General features: G+C 51.2%; 1 protein-coding gene across 1 annotated transcript; it reads right to left on the reverse strand.

The window, feature by feature from the left end:
* Window positions 1-268: 268 nt before the first annotated feature.
* Window positions 269-13,905, reverse strand: LOC140404040 (uncharacterized). Its single transcript, XM_072492393.1, has 4 exons — window positions 13,820-13,905; window positions 10,030-10,186; window positions 4,347-4,531; window positions 269-3,730 (listed from the first exon to the last, which is right to left on the reverse strand). The coding sequence occupies exons 1-4, from the start codon at window positions 13,892-13,894 to the stop codon at window positions 3,473-3,475; spliced, it is 675 nt and encodes a 224-aa protein (XP_072348494.1). The 5' UTR covers window positions 13,895-13,905; the 3' UTR covers window positions 269-3,472.
* Window positions 13,906-17,115: the final 3,210 nt, after the last annotated feature.

The raw sequence follows: 17,115 nt of genomic DNA on the forward strand, positions 1-17,115 counted from the left end.
CCTTTTCACCCCTTCTGTGTTGGTCACCTTATTAATAGGGCAAAGGTCTACTTGAGCTAAAACTTCCTCGAACCCTGAGAGTTCTTTGTTGAGGCGAGGGAGTTGTTTTCTAAGTATTTGCCGCAGCGGAAATTCCTGAGCACCTCTCTTTCCCTAATTCTGCACCATCCTCCTATATCGTCTATCCGTTGCTCTTTAAAAAAAAAATCCGCTACTCCTGTTATGTTCTGTGTTGTGCCAGGGATAATGATGTACACAGAACACCCAGTTGTTTAACTAGAAAGATGATTTATTAACAAACACACGGAACGGTAACAAACAAACTATAATACAGACGATGGCTGCTAAATGAATTCAGTGAATTCTCCTGGAGCTACTCTAAGTGTGACTATCTCTTGTATGACTTACTACCAACTGACGGGTGGCTCAAGTCACATTGTAGATCTCTATCGCCACCTGCTGGTTGGAGGTCGTACTGATAACTATATACATTGATAAACAACTATATACATTGATCTCCCTTCCTTTGGAAGTATTAACATTTACAGATGTGACTTTGCTTTACACAACATGATATGCATAATAACTTTGACATGTACTGTACACAGTTTATTACAAGTTCAGTCTGTCTGGTTTACAAAGTATTCTATTTGATCTCCTGAGCGATGGCTGAGTCAGTGATCGTGTTCCTCCTTCATTCGTTGGTGTTCCTGCTTGTCCTGTATTCACTGCTGCAGACGTTTCTCTGATTGTTGGCTCTGATGGGTGGTCTGTATCCTCTACAAGTGTTTGGGGATTACACACCAGCTCTTCTGCTGGACTCAACACGAAAGGACGTTGCAATTGCAACAATGCTCTTTGGTTTCTTCGCAAGACTGAACCACCCTCAGTAATGGCCAGAAACGAATGCAGACATGTCTGCAGGCAGTTGCAATGGACGGCAGGGCCGTTCGCAGCTGCCTATTCATTAACAGCTTTGCTGGTGACAGCCCATTGATAAGTGATGCTGAATGATAGCTCAGAAGTACCAGATAGATGACTTCCTGGCTGTCAATGGCTTTTAAGCAGCTGTTTAGTAATGTGGACGCCCTTTTTTGCCTTCCCGTTTGACTGGGGATTTGGAACACTTGAAGCGATGTGCCTAAAGTCATAGTGACGGGCAAATTCAGTCCACTCACATTTTTGAAACAGGGACCATTGTCAGACATAACAATGCTCGATACGCCATGCCGGGCAAAAATTTCTTTAGCATGTTGGATGACACACCTAGCAGTTGAGCTCGCCAACTGTGCTACCTCCGGGTAAATAGAGAAACAGTGAATAACCAAAAGGTATTCTCTCCCATTGAAGTGGAAAAGATCCATGCCCACCTTCTGCCACAGACTTGTGATGATTTCACCCAGCTTTGTCCAGCTTGAGCCGCCACAAGCCTTGTGACGCGTCCAACTTGCCGGAACACGTCTCTCCAGCCACCTCTCACGCTATTTCCTCCCTCTCCGGGATTGGGTAGTGCTCCCTCTTGATGTTGAGGTTCAGGTCTTTGGGGGTCCATGCATATCCGCAGGTCATTATTCCGCTTTTTTATGCACGCCACAGAGTTAACCCAGTCGGTGAGTTCCTCTATTGGCCTGATGACTCACAGAGACGTCATTCTGGCTAACCCGACCTTCAATTTGTCCTTTAGTGGTGCAAATACACGTCTCGCCTGGCCTCCCATTCTCCTTCAACGGATGCGGCCCGTGAACGGCAGAGTGCTGAAGCCGTGAGATGCCTCCGGAAAGTCCTTTGTGCCGGATTCTACGGCTGTATGTTGGTGGGGTGCCATGCTTCCTGCACTGTAAACCCGCTTAACAAGCCCAAGCGCTTCACACGCTTCCTCTCCTGTGAGCGATTCGCGCTCTGTCTCCACTATGAAAAATGTGATCATGCCAATTCTGCCCTTCACGGTTACTGTGTGTTCCCATGTTCCTGTTGTGATCCGATGACCATTATAGCCCTTCAGTAGTACTGATCTTCAAACCATTTTCGGTTTGATTTTTAGCCGTTTCAACGCTGACAATGGGATCGGATTGGCCCTCGCTCCCGTGTCGAGCTAGCATTTGGTCAGCGCCCCATTAACCATCGACGGAATCGTCCATCTATCTTCTATGGTCTTCGCATCCGCATCACTGTGGCTGCAAATGATGAGGAAAGATTTGCCGTTTTGGCTGGTCGGACTACTCAAGTCCTCCGTTGAAATCATGTTCACAGCAGCCAGATCGTCGATTGCCGCATTGCTGGCACAAAATGGTGGATCCGGTTGGTCGCTCAAAATGGCCGCCCGCACTGCAACCACGTTTTTGTTTTGACTGCGTCACAATGCTTATGGCGCTGGCATCTTCTTCCCTATAGGCGGCAAAATGTTGCAGGGCGAGCGTATTAATCTGCTGCGCAGCTAGATCACTTGCATGGCAAACCTTGATAGCATTTTCTAATTTCCGGTCTTCTTCTGTCAATAACCTCTCACGTACTTTGTCAATCGATACGCCGAAGAATATCTGGTTGCGAGACATTGACGAGTTTAAAGTACTGAAATTGCACGACTGCACCTTCAACCGCAAGTCGGCTACAAAAGAATCAACAGATTTGCCTGCTTTTTGGGTACACGCACGAAGCATATAACATTCAAACGTTTCATTTTTCTTTGGGGAGCATTGCCTATTAAAGTATTGAATTACTGCATCGAGGCTTTTGCTTTCGTCTTCGCTGTCGAAGGCGAAGGTGTTGTATATTTCTAGCACTTGAGAGCCTGCTACCGTGAGCAGCAACGCAAGACGCCTGTCGTCGGGCTGTGCCTGCCGGCCAAAGGCTGCAACATAGAGTCTGAATTGCTGCTTGAACACACGGCAATTTTCATCTACGTTAACCAGGACCTGAAGCTGGTGGGGTGCCTTCAAAGCTTCCAGCTCTAACTTCACAGTCCTTCCGTGAGCTGAGTTGCAGATGGCCATAATTGACGAGGCAGGTGGAAGAGTTTTCTCTTTTCTTTCTTCAGCCTATTTCGCCCCATCTTCTCCGTTGTTATCTTCACTTGTTCTGTACTCCTGCTACCATGTTCTGTGATCTAACCATTGTAATGATGTACACAGAACATCTAGTTGTTTAACTAGAAAGATGATTTATTAACAAACACGTGGAAAGATATCTAACAAAATATAATACAGACGATGGCTGCTAAATGAATTCAGTGAATACTCCTGGAGCTACTCTGTGTGGCAATTCTCTTGTACCACTTACTACCAACTGGCGGGTGAATCAAATCACACGGTAGATCTCTATCGCCACCTGCTGGTCGGAGCTCATACCGATAACTATATACATTGATAAACAACGATATACATTGATGTGTACATGCATATCACCACAAGTCCATGGCTGCATTCTCCTCAAAGGTCAAAAGTCAACTTAACTCTCTTCGAGCATTCAGCATGGTTTAGGATGCCGAGGGAGAGAGCAGGCTGGGCTGTGGTGAGGGAAGCACCGCGCTCAGCCACGTCCGGTGCTGGGGCGAGTGCCTCGCGCGCCATCTGATGTCATCGATACGTGGCGAGGCGTCAACCCGTCCCGGCCAATCAGGGATCTTGGTTTTGGGTGGGGAAGCAGGGCTTGCGAAGCTCAAGTATTTCTCCAGGTGTCCTCCAGGCCAGGTGAGGTTGTCCTGATCACTTCCTAGTGAACGTTTCCCCACAATCTGTTCAAACAAAGGGAAAAAAAATAAGAAAAACTAAAGGTCCAAGTGTTTTTAACACGAGTCAGGAGTGCGATGGTATGCTCTCGACTTGCCTGGATGAGCGCAGCTCCAATAACACTCACAAAGCTCAACACCATCCAGGACAAAGCAGTCCTGCTCGATAAGCCCCATCCACTGCCTTCAACATTCACTCCCTCCACCACTTGCACACAGCAGCAGTGGTGTGTACCATGTACAAGATGCAGTGCGGCAACTCACCAAGGTTCCTTCAACAGCACCTTCCAAACCCCCGACCTCTGCCACCTAGAACGTCAAGGGCAGCAGACACATGGGAACACCGCCATTTGCAAGCGGCCCTCCGAGTCACACACCACCCTGACTTGGAAATGTATCAGCGTTCCTTCACTGTCGCTGGACATAAAACCTGGAACTGGACCCTTTGCACCGCCCTGGGTTCAGCGGTTCGAGGAGGCAGCTCACGACCAGCTTCGCAAGGCCAGTTAGGGATGGGCAGCAAATGGCCAGAGATCTTCAAATCCCCTTTCAGGGGAGGGAAGGGAGGACGTTGAACCAGGTGGAAGGGGTCCTATTGTTGGGGTTTCCCATTGAGTCTTACCCTGTGTAACAATGGCCTCTGTGGTGCTGTGGAAGGTGTAGATCTGGCTCCCTCTGGTGGGGTGGCGCAGTATGTCTCCAGGATCATCAGATCACAACTACGAAAGCAGCATTGCTCCACAATTCCTCGGTTCTGCAAACTCCGACGACCCATTACTCGGCTAATTGGGTACCAGGTACGTGGAGCTAGTAAGTGCACAGAAACCAAATAGCAGATCACTCAAACTGCTCATCTTCAATTTTCCTTCCCTGCATTTTTCTCAAATGTTTTGCCTTATCTTCTTTCAGTAACTTTCATAACTGGTAGAAAGAAAAATGTACCATACACTGGGTCATTGAGTTCCCATCAAACACCCAGGACAGGGACAGTACAGGGTTAGATACAGAGTAAAGCTCCCTCTACACTGTCCCCATCAAACACTCCCAGGACAGATACAGCACGGGGTTAGATACAGAGTAAAGCTCCCTCTACACTGTCCCCATCAAACACTCCCAGGACAGGTACAGCACGGGGTTAGATACAGAGTAAAGCTCCCTCTACACTGTCCCCATCAAACACTCCCAGGACAGGTACAGCACGGGGTTAGATACAGAGTAAAGCTCCCTCTACACTGTCCCCATCAAACACTTCCAGGACAGGTACAGCACGGGGTTAGATACAGAGTAAAGCTCCCTCTACACTCTCCCCATCAAACACTCTCAGGACAGATACAGCACGGGGTTAGATACAGAGTAAAGCTCTCTCTACACTGTCCCCATCAAACACTCCCAGGACAGGTACAGCACGGGGTTAGATACAGAGTAAAGCTCCCTCTACACTGTCCCCATCAAACACTCCCAGGACGGATACAGCACGGGGTTAGATACAGAGTAAAGCTCCCTCTACACTGTCCCCATCAAACACTCCCAGGACAGATACAGCACGGGGTTAGATACAGAGTAAAGCTCCCTCTACACTGTCCCCATCAAACACCCCCAGGACAGGTACAGCACGGGGTTAGATACAGAGTAAAGCTCCCTCTACACTGTCTGCATCAAACACTCCCAGGACAGGTACAGCACGGGGTTAGATACAGAGTAAAAAGCTCCCTCTACACTGTCCCCATCAAACACTCCCAGGACAGGTACAGCGCAGGGTTAGATACAGAGTAAAGCTCCATCTACACTGTCCCCATCAAACACTCTGAGAGTGTATTGAGTTTTATATAAAGGTTTATATTTGGAATTATAGAATAATTTAGTACAGAGGGAAGGCCATTTGGCCCACCAGGCCTGTGCTGGCAATTTGAAATAGCTAAATCATTTCTCCAGCTCTGGTAACCTTCCCCTCTTGGCCTGCAACTTTTTCCATTCAAATAGTGATCCAATTCGCTTTTGAAAGACATGTTTTGGATCTCCTCCCATCCCCCTTTCAGACGGTGTGCCCTCGATCGTAAACATCTGCCGAGTAATCTTTTCTCCTTAAGTTGCCTCTGATTGTTTCGCCTAAGTCTGTGTCTCGAGGTCAGGGGCAGGGAACGGTTTCGCCGGGTTTACTCTATCAGAGCGCCTCCAGGTTTTGAGGACCTGTCTCCAGCCTCTGTTCCCAGAACAAAAGCCTCAGTTACCAACGTCTCCCCACATCGCTGAAGCCTTTCATTCCTGATGTGGAGATGACGGCGTTGGACTGGGGTGGGCACAGTAAGAAGTCTGACAACACCAGGTTAAAGTCCAACAGGTTTGTTTCAAATCACTAGCTTTCGGAGCGCTGCTCCTTCCTCAGGTGAATGAAGAGGTGGGTTCCAGAAACATATATATAGACAAAGTCAAAGATGCAAGACAATGCTTGGAATGCGAGCCTTTGCAGGTAATTAAGTCTTTACAGATCCAGAGATAGGGGTAAAAGCAGGTTAAAGAGGTGTGAATTGTCTGTAAAGACATAATTACCTGCAAATGCTCGCATTCAAAGTATCGTATTGCATCTTTGACTTTGTTTATATATATGTTTCTGGAACCCACCTCTTCATTCACCTGAGGAAGGAGCAGTGCTCCGAAAGCTAGTGATTTGAAACACACCTTTCAATCCTGGCACGATTCAAGCAAACCTCTCCTACACCCTCTCGCAGGCTTTCATTCTCTTCCTAAAGTGTGGTTCACGGAATTTGCTGTCTTATATTTGCGACTATGACCTCCTTAGCTTTTCTTGCTGGCGGCTTGATTTAAAAGGCCTGCTTATTTTTCTTTCTGGAATCAACTGAGATCTTGTCATCCATCCTCGGACCATAATGGCAAGGACCTCAATTCTGTGACACACGAGCCACTCCGGGAAGGGGTGGCGTAGTGGTATTGTCACCGGACGGGTAATCAAGAGACCCAAGATAATGATCTGTGGACCCCGGGTTCGAATCCTACCACGGCAGGTGATGGAATTTAAACCCAATAAAACATCTGGAATTAAAAGTCAAATGATGACCGTGAAACCATTGTCGATTGTCATAGAAACCCATCTGGTTCACTAATGTCCTTCAGGGAAGGAAATCTGCCGCCCTTCCCCGGTCTGGCCTACATGTGACTCCAGACCCACAGCGAAGTGGTTGACTCTAAAATGCCCCCTCAAGGGCAATTAGGGATGGGCAATAATAGCTGGCCCGATAAAATATTTTAAAAAATCATTTCCCAAAAAAAAGAATTGCTGGCCCAGCTAGCCATGCTCAAGTCCCGGAAACGAATATTGAAAAAAAATTAGAGTTAAGATATCAAGACAGCAAGAAACATCTCCACTCAAGGCTCTCAGAGAAAGACATTTTGAAATAATTATTCTTTCGCGGGATTCAGGTGTTGTTGGGCAGGTCTGGCATTGGTTGGCCATCTCTAATTGCCTTCGAACTAAGTGGCTCGCTCGGCCATTTCAGTTACAAGGCAGCCACATTGCTGTGGGTCTGGAGTCACGGGTAGGCCAGACCGGGTAAGGTCGGGGTCCCTCAGCGGCCCCATAGCAGAGTATGCTCACTTGACGGAGGGGGGGGGGGGGGGGGGGGGGCGCTGCCCCAATGCCCACCAGGATAGATGGGTGTGGGGCGGGGTCGCCATCATGCCTAAGTAGTGGTGGAGGCATCACATGGACCTTTGACGAAGGGGGAGGTTGTCCCTCTGGTGTTGAGGGTTGGGGGTGTTGGCCATGTCTGCGGGGTGGGGAGGGGGGGGGGGGGGGAGTCGAGATGTCCACGGGTGGGGGTTGTGGGGGGGGGGACACCTTCAACCTCACTTTGGAGATCTGGACATCCGTTTAAAATGGCGCCCCGATCTCCGTGGGGCTGCTCTTGCCGCCGTCCTTCGTTCCCCACTGCAGAAAAAAAAAATCGAAGTGTGGGATTTACTGGCGAGGAACTCCCGAAGCTCCAAACAAAATTGTGGGTGTACCGGTCTGGATCGGGCTCAAACAGCCACCGGGAATCACCCCGCCAATCCCGCCCAAAACAATACCTTTGTGGGAGATTCGCTCCCTTAAATGTCCACCAGCTGCTGTGGTGGGATTCGAAGAGGACAGATTACAAATGTGCCCAAGAGAGGAGAGATTGCTTCAGAGAGTGAGACGCTGGATTGGTGATGTTAATCTCCGAACAAGGGAATGGGCCATCAAACCTTTTTCTGATCCTAGAGAATCCTCCCTTTTCAGATACAGGGACAAGCCAAGATCTGGGGAGTGTAAACGGGATGTAACGTGGAGTGTGGCCGGGCCCACTGATGGCGCTTTAATTAGCCTGTCAGCCAGCTTTCCACGAAATGCAGGGCTGTCGATGAAAGCATGTAAACATGTCCCATTGAACTCAGCACACTGAATATACCCAGTCAGCAATTCTGTTTCCACACTAGATACATGTCATGAACTGTAAATATAACTGAACTCGTGTGTAAATATAACAACTGAATGGGATTTCTCCCCGGTGCCTTCGCCAATATATATCCCTCAAAAGGCACCAATGGGACAGGTGGCCTGACCATTACCATGTTGCTGTATGTGGGACCCTCCTGTGCAACATTTGCCTTCGTAACAGCAGAGACTGCAGTCCGTTGGCTGCAGAGTGTTCCGGGTCTTCGCTATGGTGCTCTAAAAATGCAACCTCTGTCCTTCTCCAGGAACAGTGGTCACTTGGGACAAGTACTGGAGAATGGGTAAGCTGTACCCCAATTACAGAGCCAGCACAGTCTGCAATGGGGGGGGGGGGGCACTCTACAGGTGTGGTACAGCAGAAATGGAAAAGTATTTTTTAAAAGCAAAACAATGTTTATTCTATGAACTCAAGTTAACCTTTTTAAAACATACAGTGAACATCTTAGCAACCATTAATTCAAATACAACCCCCAAAGAATACAACACTAAGTAATCCTTTAAGATTTCCTTTTTAACATCCATACGACTTAAAAACAAAACCTTTATCAGAAGCACATCAGGTTAAAGTCACTGCTGAAAACATTTATAATTCTGAATTCACCAAATGATCAAGAGATAGTCTTTTGATGGCAGAGAGAACAGCAGTACACCTGCTCTGTCTGGCTTCAGCTCCAACACTGAAAACGAAACTAAAACACACCCTGCAGCCTGCTCAAAAACGAAAGTAAAAAGCTGACAGACAGCCCAGCTCCACCCACTCTCTGACATCACTGCAGTAGCAAACACCCATTTCTTAAAGGTACTCTCACTACAGATATTTATCTACACACCCATTTATAAGCACCCATTTCTTAAAGGTACTCTCACATGTCATAGGGACCATCCAATCCAGGTCAAGGATTGGACAGAAACCCTGCAATCAATGGCAAGGATAGATTGGGGGCTTACGTCGTAAGCAGCCCATCAGGATGTCAGTCCTATCGCTGGGCAGCAATTTGAAAACAATCCGCGATGAATTCTCCTAATCAGTAGGTTTTTTTGAAAATGGGGAGTGCAGTGATACTGAGAATTACATCGGACTCGCGGCACAGAACGAGACCATTCGCCCATCCCGTCCATGCTGTGGGTTTTGCTCCACCCGAGCCTCCTGCCGTCTTCCTTCATCTAAATCTATCATCGTAACCCCTCACTTCCCTTCTCCCTTATGGCTTCAACCACTCCCTGTGGGAGCGAGTTCCCCATTCCCACCACCCCCTAGGTAAGGATGTTCCTCCTGAGTTCTCTAATGGGTGTCCTGGTGAAGATCGGGGGTTGGCGGCTTTTAATTATGCCCTTCCCTCCGAGAGGAAACATTCCCTCTTTCTCCATTGGACTCCTGCGATTCAGGGCAGGGTAAAGGGACAGATGTGGTAATCGAATCTCACTTAACCGCTCAGTGAACATTGACGTGGCCCTGGGCTGACCTGTGGACTGAGTGACCTGCAGGGCCGGATCCTCCGGTCCCCCTGCCGCGTGTTTTTTGGCGGCGCGCCGTTCCATGACTCCTGCTGCTTGCCAACGGGATTTCCCATTGGAGCCACCCACGCACCGTCGGGAAACCCACTGACGTGAACAGAAAATCCCAACGGCCGAAGAATTCCGGCCCCTGATTGGGAAGTCCCACCGAGAAAGGGGAATCAGATGTTGAAAAATTTAGGAAATGTACCTTCAGGACATTCGATTTATTGAGTAGAAATTGGCGTTCAAGGAAGGGGTATATTAGTGCGGCATCCGCAATTTGTGGTATTCAAAGGTAAAAAGGGGAAATTCTCACCAAAATAAAACCCCCTCTCTGCACAGATGAACTGCAATGCATCCACAAGTTCCGCTCCACAAAGGGTCTCCTCTATCCGCGCCTCCGATGTCCCCATGCAGACGGTGAGAGCAAGCACGATGCACATGGGCTGGACAGGGCTCCTGAAACCAATTACCTAGGAAAGAAATTGTCTCAATTTATTTTTGTTATCCCGGGACAAACTCAGGATCACTCAGACCCAATCCCCTCAATCCTCTCTCATCCGAGCAGACAGCCTAGTTTTCCGGCTTTTCAAACCCAGCTTTTATGTGCAAACTGCACACGGACAGTGACCCAGGGCCGGGATTCGAACCCGGGTCCTCGGCGTCGTAGTCCCACTGCCGCCCCTGCTTATTGATTTATAGAAATTTTGGAAATGTCAACAGATGTTGGCTATTGTTGGGAGCAGAGGGTGGGATCGCCAGGAATACGTCCAAACTGAGTTGGTAAAACCCCGCCGCCCCGACGTTGGCAGCCGAATTCTCTGGCGCCGGGGTTTTGGCGGGGGCAGGAATCACACCGCGCCGGTCGGCATCTGCTGGCAGCGCCCTCCCCCCCCCCCGGCGATTCTCCGCCCCGCGATGGGCCGAGCGGCCGCCCGTTTTCGGCCGGTCCCACCGGCGTAAATCAAACCAGGTCCGTACCGGCGGGACCTGGCTCTGCGGGCAGCCTGCGGGGTCCTCGGGGGGGGGGGGGGGGAGGGTGCGGGGGGTTCTGGCCCTGGGGGTGCCCCCACGGTGGCCTGGCCCGCGATCGGGGCCCACCGATCCGCGGGCGACCCTCTGCTGCGGGGGCACTCTTTCCCTCCGCGCCGGCTGCTGTAACGGTCCGCCATGGCCGGCGCGGAGACGAACCCCCCTGTGCATGCGCTGGAATCACGCCAGCACAGGCTGGCGCTCCCGCGCATGCGCCAACTCGCGGAGGCTGGCGGAGGCCCTTCAGCGCCGGTTGGCGCTAGCCCCTCCGCCGTCGGCCTAGCCCCTGAAGGTGCGGAGGATTCCGCTCCGTCCAGGCGGTCCGGCGCCGGAGTGGTTCACGCCGCTCCTCGGCGCCGCTACGGCCCGCCCCGCCGGTTAGGGGAGAATCCCGCCACAGGAGTCACCCAAATCTGTCGATGGCCAACCAACCAGTGGAGGACACAATTAGTTTGATGGACACCATGAGGAGTTTTTTGACACGAATCATGAACATTTAGCGTCATCCACGAACATTGAATAATCCTTCAGGACATCTCAGCCCCATCCCTTGGGCTGTGGAGGTGGTTGGGGGAGGGGGGGGGGGGTGTGTATAATGTAGCGAGCCGGTCAAAAGTCCATTGACTTCGGCGGGAATGGAAAATCCTGCCTGTGGGCGGGGCTGTAAGATTCCGCCCTACGGGTGGGATTTTCCAGACTTCCTGCTGGAGGGGCCTTCCAATCCCGCTGAAGGTGACTCCCACCCCCGCGGGTTACTCAGTGGCAGAGGGTGGGATCAAAGGGAAACCCCGTTGGCAACGACGGGACGGAAGATCCTGCCGAGCCGCCAATAGTGGTGGTGGGATCTCATGGTCGCACCGATGGCGCGCCCTCTACTCGGGTTTCGCTGTAGCGTGGGGTGCGTTCATAGGGAAACTCTGTTGACAATGGGTGCACCGGACGATCCTGTTGACGACCACTGGTGAGCTGCCCTCTGTCTCCACAGAACACGCTGCGGTGAGGGGAGGGGGGTAGGGCAACCCTACCCATAGTCGCTGTGCAGCACGGTGGCACAGTAGTTAGCACTGTTGCTTCACAGCTCCGGGGTCCCAGGTTCGATTCCCGGCTTGGGTCACTGTCTGTGTGGAGCCTGCATGTCCTCCCCGTGTCTGCGTGGGTGTCCTCCGGGTGCTCCGGTTTCCTCCCACAAGTCCAAAGATGTGCAGGTTGGGTGGATTGGCCGTGATAAATTGCCCTTAGTGTCCAAAAAGGTTGGGTGGGGTTACTGGGTTATGGTGGGGGTGTGGGCTTGGGTGGGGTTCTCTTTCCAAGAGCCGGTTCAGACTCGATGGGCCGAATGGCCTCCTTCTGCACTGTCAATTCTATGATTCTATGAAGTCCTTTGGAGGGTTGTCCCAGGGGTGTGAAAGGTGCCGCAGAATTGGAAGTTCTTTATGTTATTTCTATTTTCTGTTTTTTCTCCCAATTTCCAACATTTGCACCAGCTTTCGTCCACACGCTGTGGATCCTGTCTTATTCAGGTATTGTGTGCTGGAAATGTGGAAAATGCATGCTTCTAAGGGGTTAAAATGACAATGCAAACAAACAGTAAACATGCTTTTTGGTTCAACTGTGCGCTTATTAACGTGACTTTTAATCTTTAGCCTGGTTTGATAGCTGATTCTATTCTTGTAGATAAACACAAATACCCCAACTTCAAAATATCCCAACACCAAAATCTCCAACAAGAGAGAATCTTCCCTTCATTTTCAACAACATTAACATCACCGAATACCCCACCACCAACACCCTGTGGTCATTATTGACCAGAAACATGATTGGATCAGCCACAGAAACCGAGGATCAGAAGTTGGGAATGATATGGAAATGAGTAACTTACCTCCTGACCCCCCCAAAGCCTGTCCACCATCTACAAGGCACAAGTCAGGAGTGTGATGGAGAACTCTCCACTTGCCTGGGTGAGTGCAGCTCCAACAACACTCAAGAAGCTCGACACCATCCAGGACAAAGCAGCCCCGCTTGATTGGTACCCCATCCACAAACGCTCCCTCCCTCCCCACCATTGGCTGCTGTGTGCACCATTGGCAGGGTGGCCATTTGTCAATCCCCCTTCGCAAACACCTTCCAAATCCTCAACGTCTAACATTCAGAAGGACAAGGATAACAGATGCATAGAAGCAGCTGCAACTTCCCCTGCCAATCGCACCCCTCCTGACTTGGAAATATATCGGCCTTTCTGTCAGTGTCGCTGGGTCAAAATCCCGGAACACCCTCCCTAACAGCACTGTGGGTGTGCCTACGCCACAGGGACTGCAGGGGTTCAAGAAGGCAGCTCACCGCCACCTTCTCGAGGGGTAATCAGGGTTGGGCAACAAATTCTGATCTTGCCAGCGATGTCCGCACCCCGCGAATTAACATTTTTTTGAAGTAGGCATTAAAAAGCGGACAGCTCTATTGACAGAAGAGAAGAAATCCCTCCCAGTGTTCCGTCCAATTTGCCTCCATCAATAAACGCTACCGAAAGCAAATTAACTGGCCGCTCCGTTAGCGCTGGTTTAGCTCAGTGGGCTAGATAGCTGGTTTGTGATGCAGAACAAGGCCAGCAGCGCGGGTTCAATTCCCGTACCAGCCTCCCCGAACAGGCGCCGGAATGTGGCGACTAGGGGCTTTTCACAGTAACTTCATACTTGTGACAATAAAAGGATATTATATTATTACTGCGCGTGGGATCATACTGTGCATTTGCCATTTTGGCAAAAGGAAAAAAAAACGGGAAGGGGGGGGGGTGGAATTTTATATCAGCTGTTCTGAAAGGCTCGGTTTGCAGATTCAGTCGCAACTTTCCAAAGCGAATCCAGGACTTTGAAAAGGTGTGAATCTGCAGGGTTATGAGAAAAGGCTCGGAGAGGTGGATCGAATTGGGCAGCTCCTTCGAAAGGCCAGCACAATGTCCTGGATGGCCTCCTTCTGGTGATGTATCATCCCAGGAATTAACTGCACACAAAACACGGTGAGATACCCGCCGAGAAATCCTGGAAGAAATTGCCCAAACGTCTTGAGAATTTCGAAGTTACCTTATAGGGGTGCGTTCCCAAGAAAGTGGGGACCTGGCGGATCCCGGTAGAGCTGAGGGCGTGGCACTTTCCCATTACAGCGCAGCTGGCTTTACCAGGCACTAACCACGCAAAGCCTCACCGTGGAATCGAGACCCAGAGTGACATGGAGCTGTCAGCTGCAGCAAGCGTCATCGAACTCTGTCGGCAGGGGGGACTTTGCTCTGCTCTGCTCTGCTTGGCAGCTCTGTGTGTGCATGTGTGGTGAGGGAGGGACTGGCTAACGGCAGACATGGCTTCAGTGTCGCCACCAACCGAAATAGAATTCGCAGGACAGGAAGAATCGCTTTGGCCCAATTCCTCCGGGACATGCTTCACACGGAACCTCAGGTGGGATTCTCCCATCGGATGGCATTGTATTGACGCCGTCGTAATAACTGGAGAGTTTAACGATGGCGTCATCGGACCGCTATGTGTAGCGATCCTCTGGCCTACAGGGGGCCAGCACGGCACTGGAGTGACCCACGCCGCTCCAGCTGCTGATACCGGCCTCAAATGGGCGCCGCGGGTCTGCGCAGGTGCACTGCGACCGGCGCGACTGCGCGCATGTGCGGTAGCGTCCTTCTCCGCGCCGGCCCCGTCACAACATGGCGCAGGGCTACAGGGGCCGGCGCGGAGTAAAAGAGGCCCCCAGCCCGAGAGGCTGGCCCGCCAATCGATAGGCCCCGATCGCGGGCCAGGCCACGGTGGAGGCCCCCCCCCCCCCGGGGGTCGGACCCCCCCTCCCCAGGCCGCCCCCGACAGGTTGGGTGCCGAGGTCCCGCCGGGTAAGACCAGATGTGAACGGCGCCGGCGGGACTCGGGCTTTATTGGGCGGCCACTCGGCCCATCCCGGGCGGAGAATCGCTGTGGGGGCCACGTAGAGCGGCCCCTGACCGGCCCCTGACCGGCACCAATGGCGCCGATTCTCTGGTCAGTGGAGAATTGGCAGACCGGCGTCGCGCGAATGCGCCCGGCGATTCTCCGGCGTGGGCTGATAGAATCCCGCCCCTCCATCCTACCCCCCTGTTTCCAGTCCCCCTTCGACATTTTGTAATCCTTTCTCCCTCACGTATTTATCGAGCTTCACCGTGACTGCATCTGGCCTCAACAGCTCCTTGTGGCGGAGAATTCTGATTTCTCCCCAATCCCTGGGTCAAGTCCTTCCTCCTGAATTCTCAATTGGGTTTTCTGAGTGTCTCTCTCCGCAGGCGTTGCCCAGCATGTCCATCATTTTCCCTTTTTATTTCAGCTCTCGAGCATCCACAGTTTTTTCGATTCTATCGTTACGGGAAGATGGGATGTTGCCCTTTCCTGGGCAGCCTTGGATTCGACAAGTCTGGAGGCAGCACAGGCATGGATGAAGATTTCAACAGGGGATAAGCTGAGGCAGGGGTTCAGATGCCAGTGTTATGGAGGTGGGTGTAGTTGGTCCGGATGGAGTACATATATGTGGCCGAAACCTCTTCTGAAAACTCGAGGCAGACAAGAATCTACAGTGCCGAAAGAGGCCATTCAGCCCATCGAGTCTGCACCGGCCCTTGGAAAGAGCACCCCACTTAAACCCACGCCTCCACCCTATCTTCATAACCCAGTAACCCCACCTAACCTTTTGGACACTAAGGGGCAATTTATCACGGCCAATCCACCTAACCTGCACATCTTTGGACTGTGGGAGGAAACCGGAGCACCCGGAGGAAACCCACGCACACACGCAGACCCACCAATTACAATGAGGACAAAGATGTCTTGACCCATAGAAAGAGTGCCCCTGTCAGATTGTTAATCAGTTTGTGAAACCTTCCGACCTTGATATGTTCTCAAAGCAGATGGGTACGGCATGTTCCAATGCTACAGCAACCAGAAAAGAAAGGGCAGCACGGTGGCGCAGTGGTTAGCACTGCTGCCTCACGGCGCCGAGGACCCGGTTTCGATCCCGGCCCTGGGTCACTGTCCGTGTGGAGTTTGCACATCCCCCCCCCCCACCCCCACAACCCAAAAGATGTGCAGGCTAGGTGAATTGGCCACATTAAATTGTCCCTCAATTGGGGAAAAATCGCACAAAAGAAATACTTGCATTTATTCAATGGAACCACAGAACAGCTCATATAGAGCACAGCAAGCTCCCACGAAACAACACTGAGATAAGATTCTCCGCCCCGCCGGCTGGTCAATGGGGTTTCCCACTGTGGGGCAGCCCCACGCCGTCGGGAAAGCCCCCGGGCTGCCGGCAACACGGAGCATCCCGCCGGCGGAGAATTCAGCCCAAGGTTTTTGCGATGTTGGTTGAGGGATGAATGCTGGTGAGGAGCTCTGGTAGATCACCCCTGCTGTTCTTCACGATGGTGGCTGGAAGATCTACATCAACCTGAATACCTCACCTGAAAGGTGGCAACTCCACCAGTACTGCACTGGGAATGAGTCTGAGTTTTATGCTCCACTCTCTGGAGTGGAGCTTCCTGCTGGGGTGGTTGAAGTGGAGACGATCAACAACGTCACAGGAAATTGGATGGGCACTCATAGAATCATAGAATTTACAGTGCAGAATGAGGCCATTCGGCCCATTGAGTCGGCACCGGCTCTTTGAAACAGCACCCTACTCAATGGAAAGAAAGTTTCCGGGCTACGAGGAGGAGCGGGAATGGGACTGTCCTGGTTGAGCTACTGAGAGCCAGCATGGAACTTGATGGCCTCTTTCTGTGGCCGTGAAGAGTCTAAGATTCGAGCCCACGACTCGATGGTGAGAACACTGACAATTGAATCGTGGCTAATACTCGTGGAGAAAGAGAATGCAGGCACTGCAAGGGTTTTTAAAAAATATTTTTATTCTCCTCCTTTTTCACATTTTCTCCCAAATTTACACCCAACAATAAACAATAATCAGTAACGAATATGTCAATCCCCATATCAATAACAACGATCCCATCCTCCCACCAAACACCAAACATCAGCCCGCATGTTCACACAAATAAATGACAAAAAAGAATTAGGGATCACCCATAGTCGCCATTAACACACACCGCCCCCCCTCCCCCCCAACCCTCCCACCCACACGCCCCAACTAATGTTCGATGTTATCCGGTTCTTGAAAGTGCATGATGAATAGTGCCCATGAATTGTCGAACCCCTCCATCCTGCCCCTCAGTTCACACTTAACCTTCTCAAGAGTCAAGTATTCCAACAGGTCCCCCCGCCACGCCAGGGCACAGGGTGGAGAGGCTGCTCTCCAACCTATCAGGATCCGCCTTCGGGTGATCAACGAGGCGAAGGCTACAACA

The sequence above is a fragment of the Scyliorhinus torazame genome, chromosome 29 (assembly GCF_047496885.1).
Source record: "Scyliorhinus torazame isolate Kashiwa2021f chromosome 29, sScyTor2.1, whole genome shotgun sequence".
NCBI classification, from domain to species: Eukaryota; Metazoa; Chordata; class Chondrichthyes; order Carcharhiniformes; family Scyliorhinidae; genus Scyliorhinus; species Scyliorhinus torazame.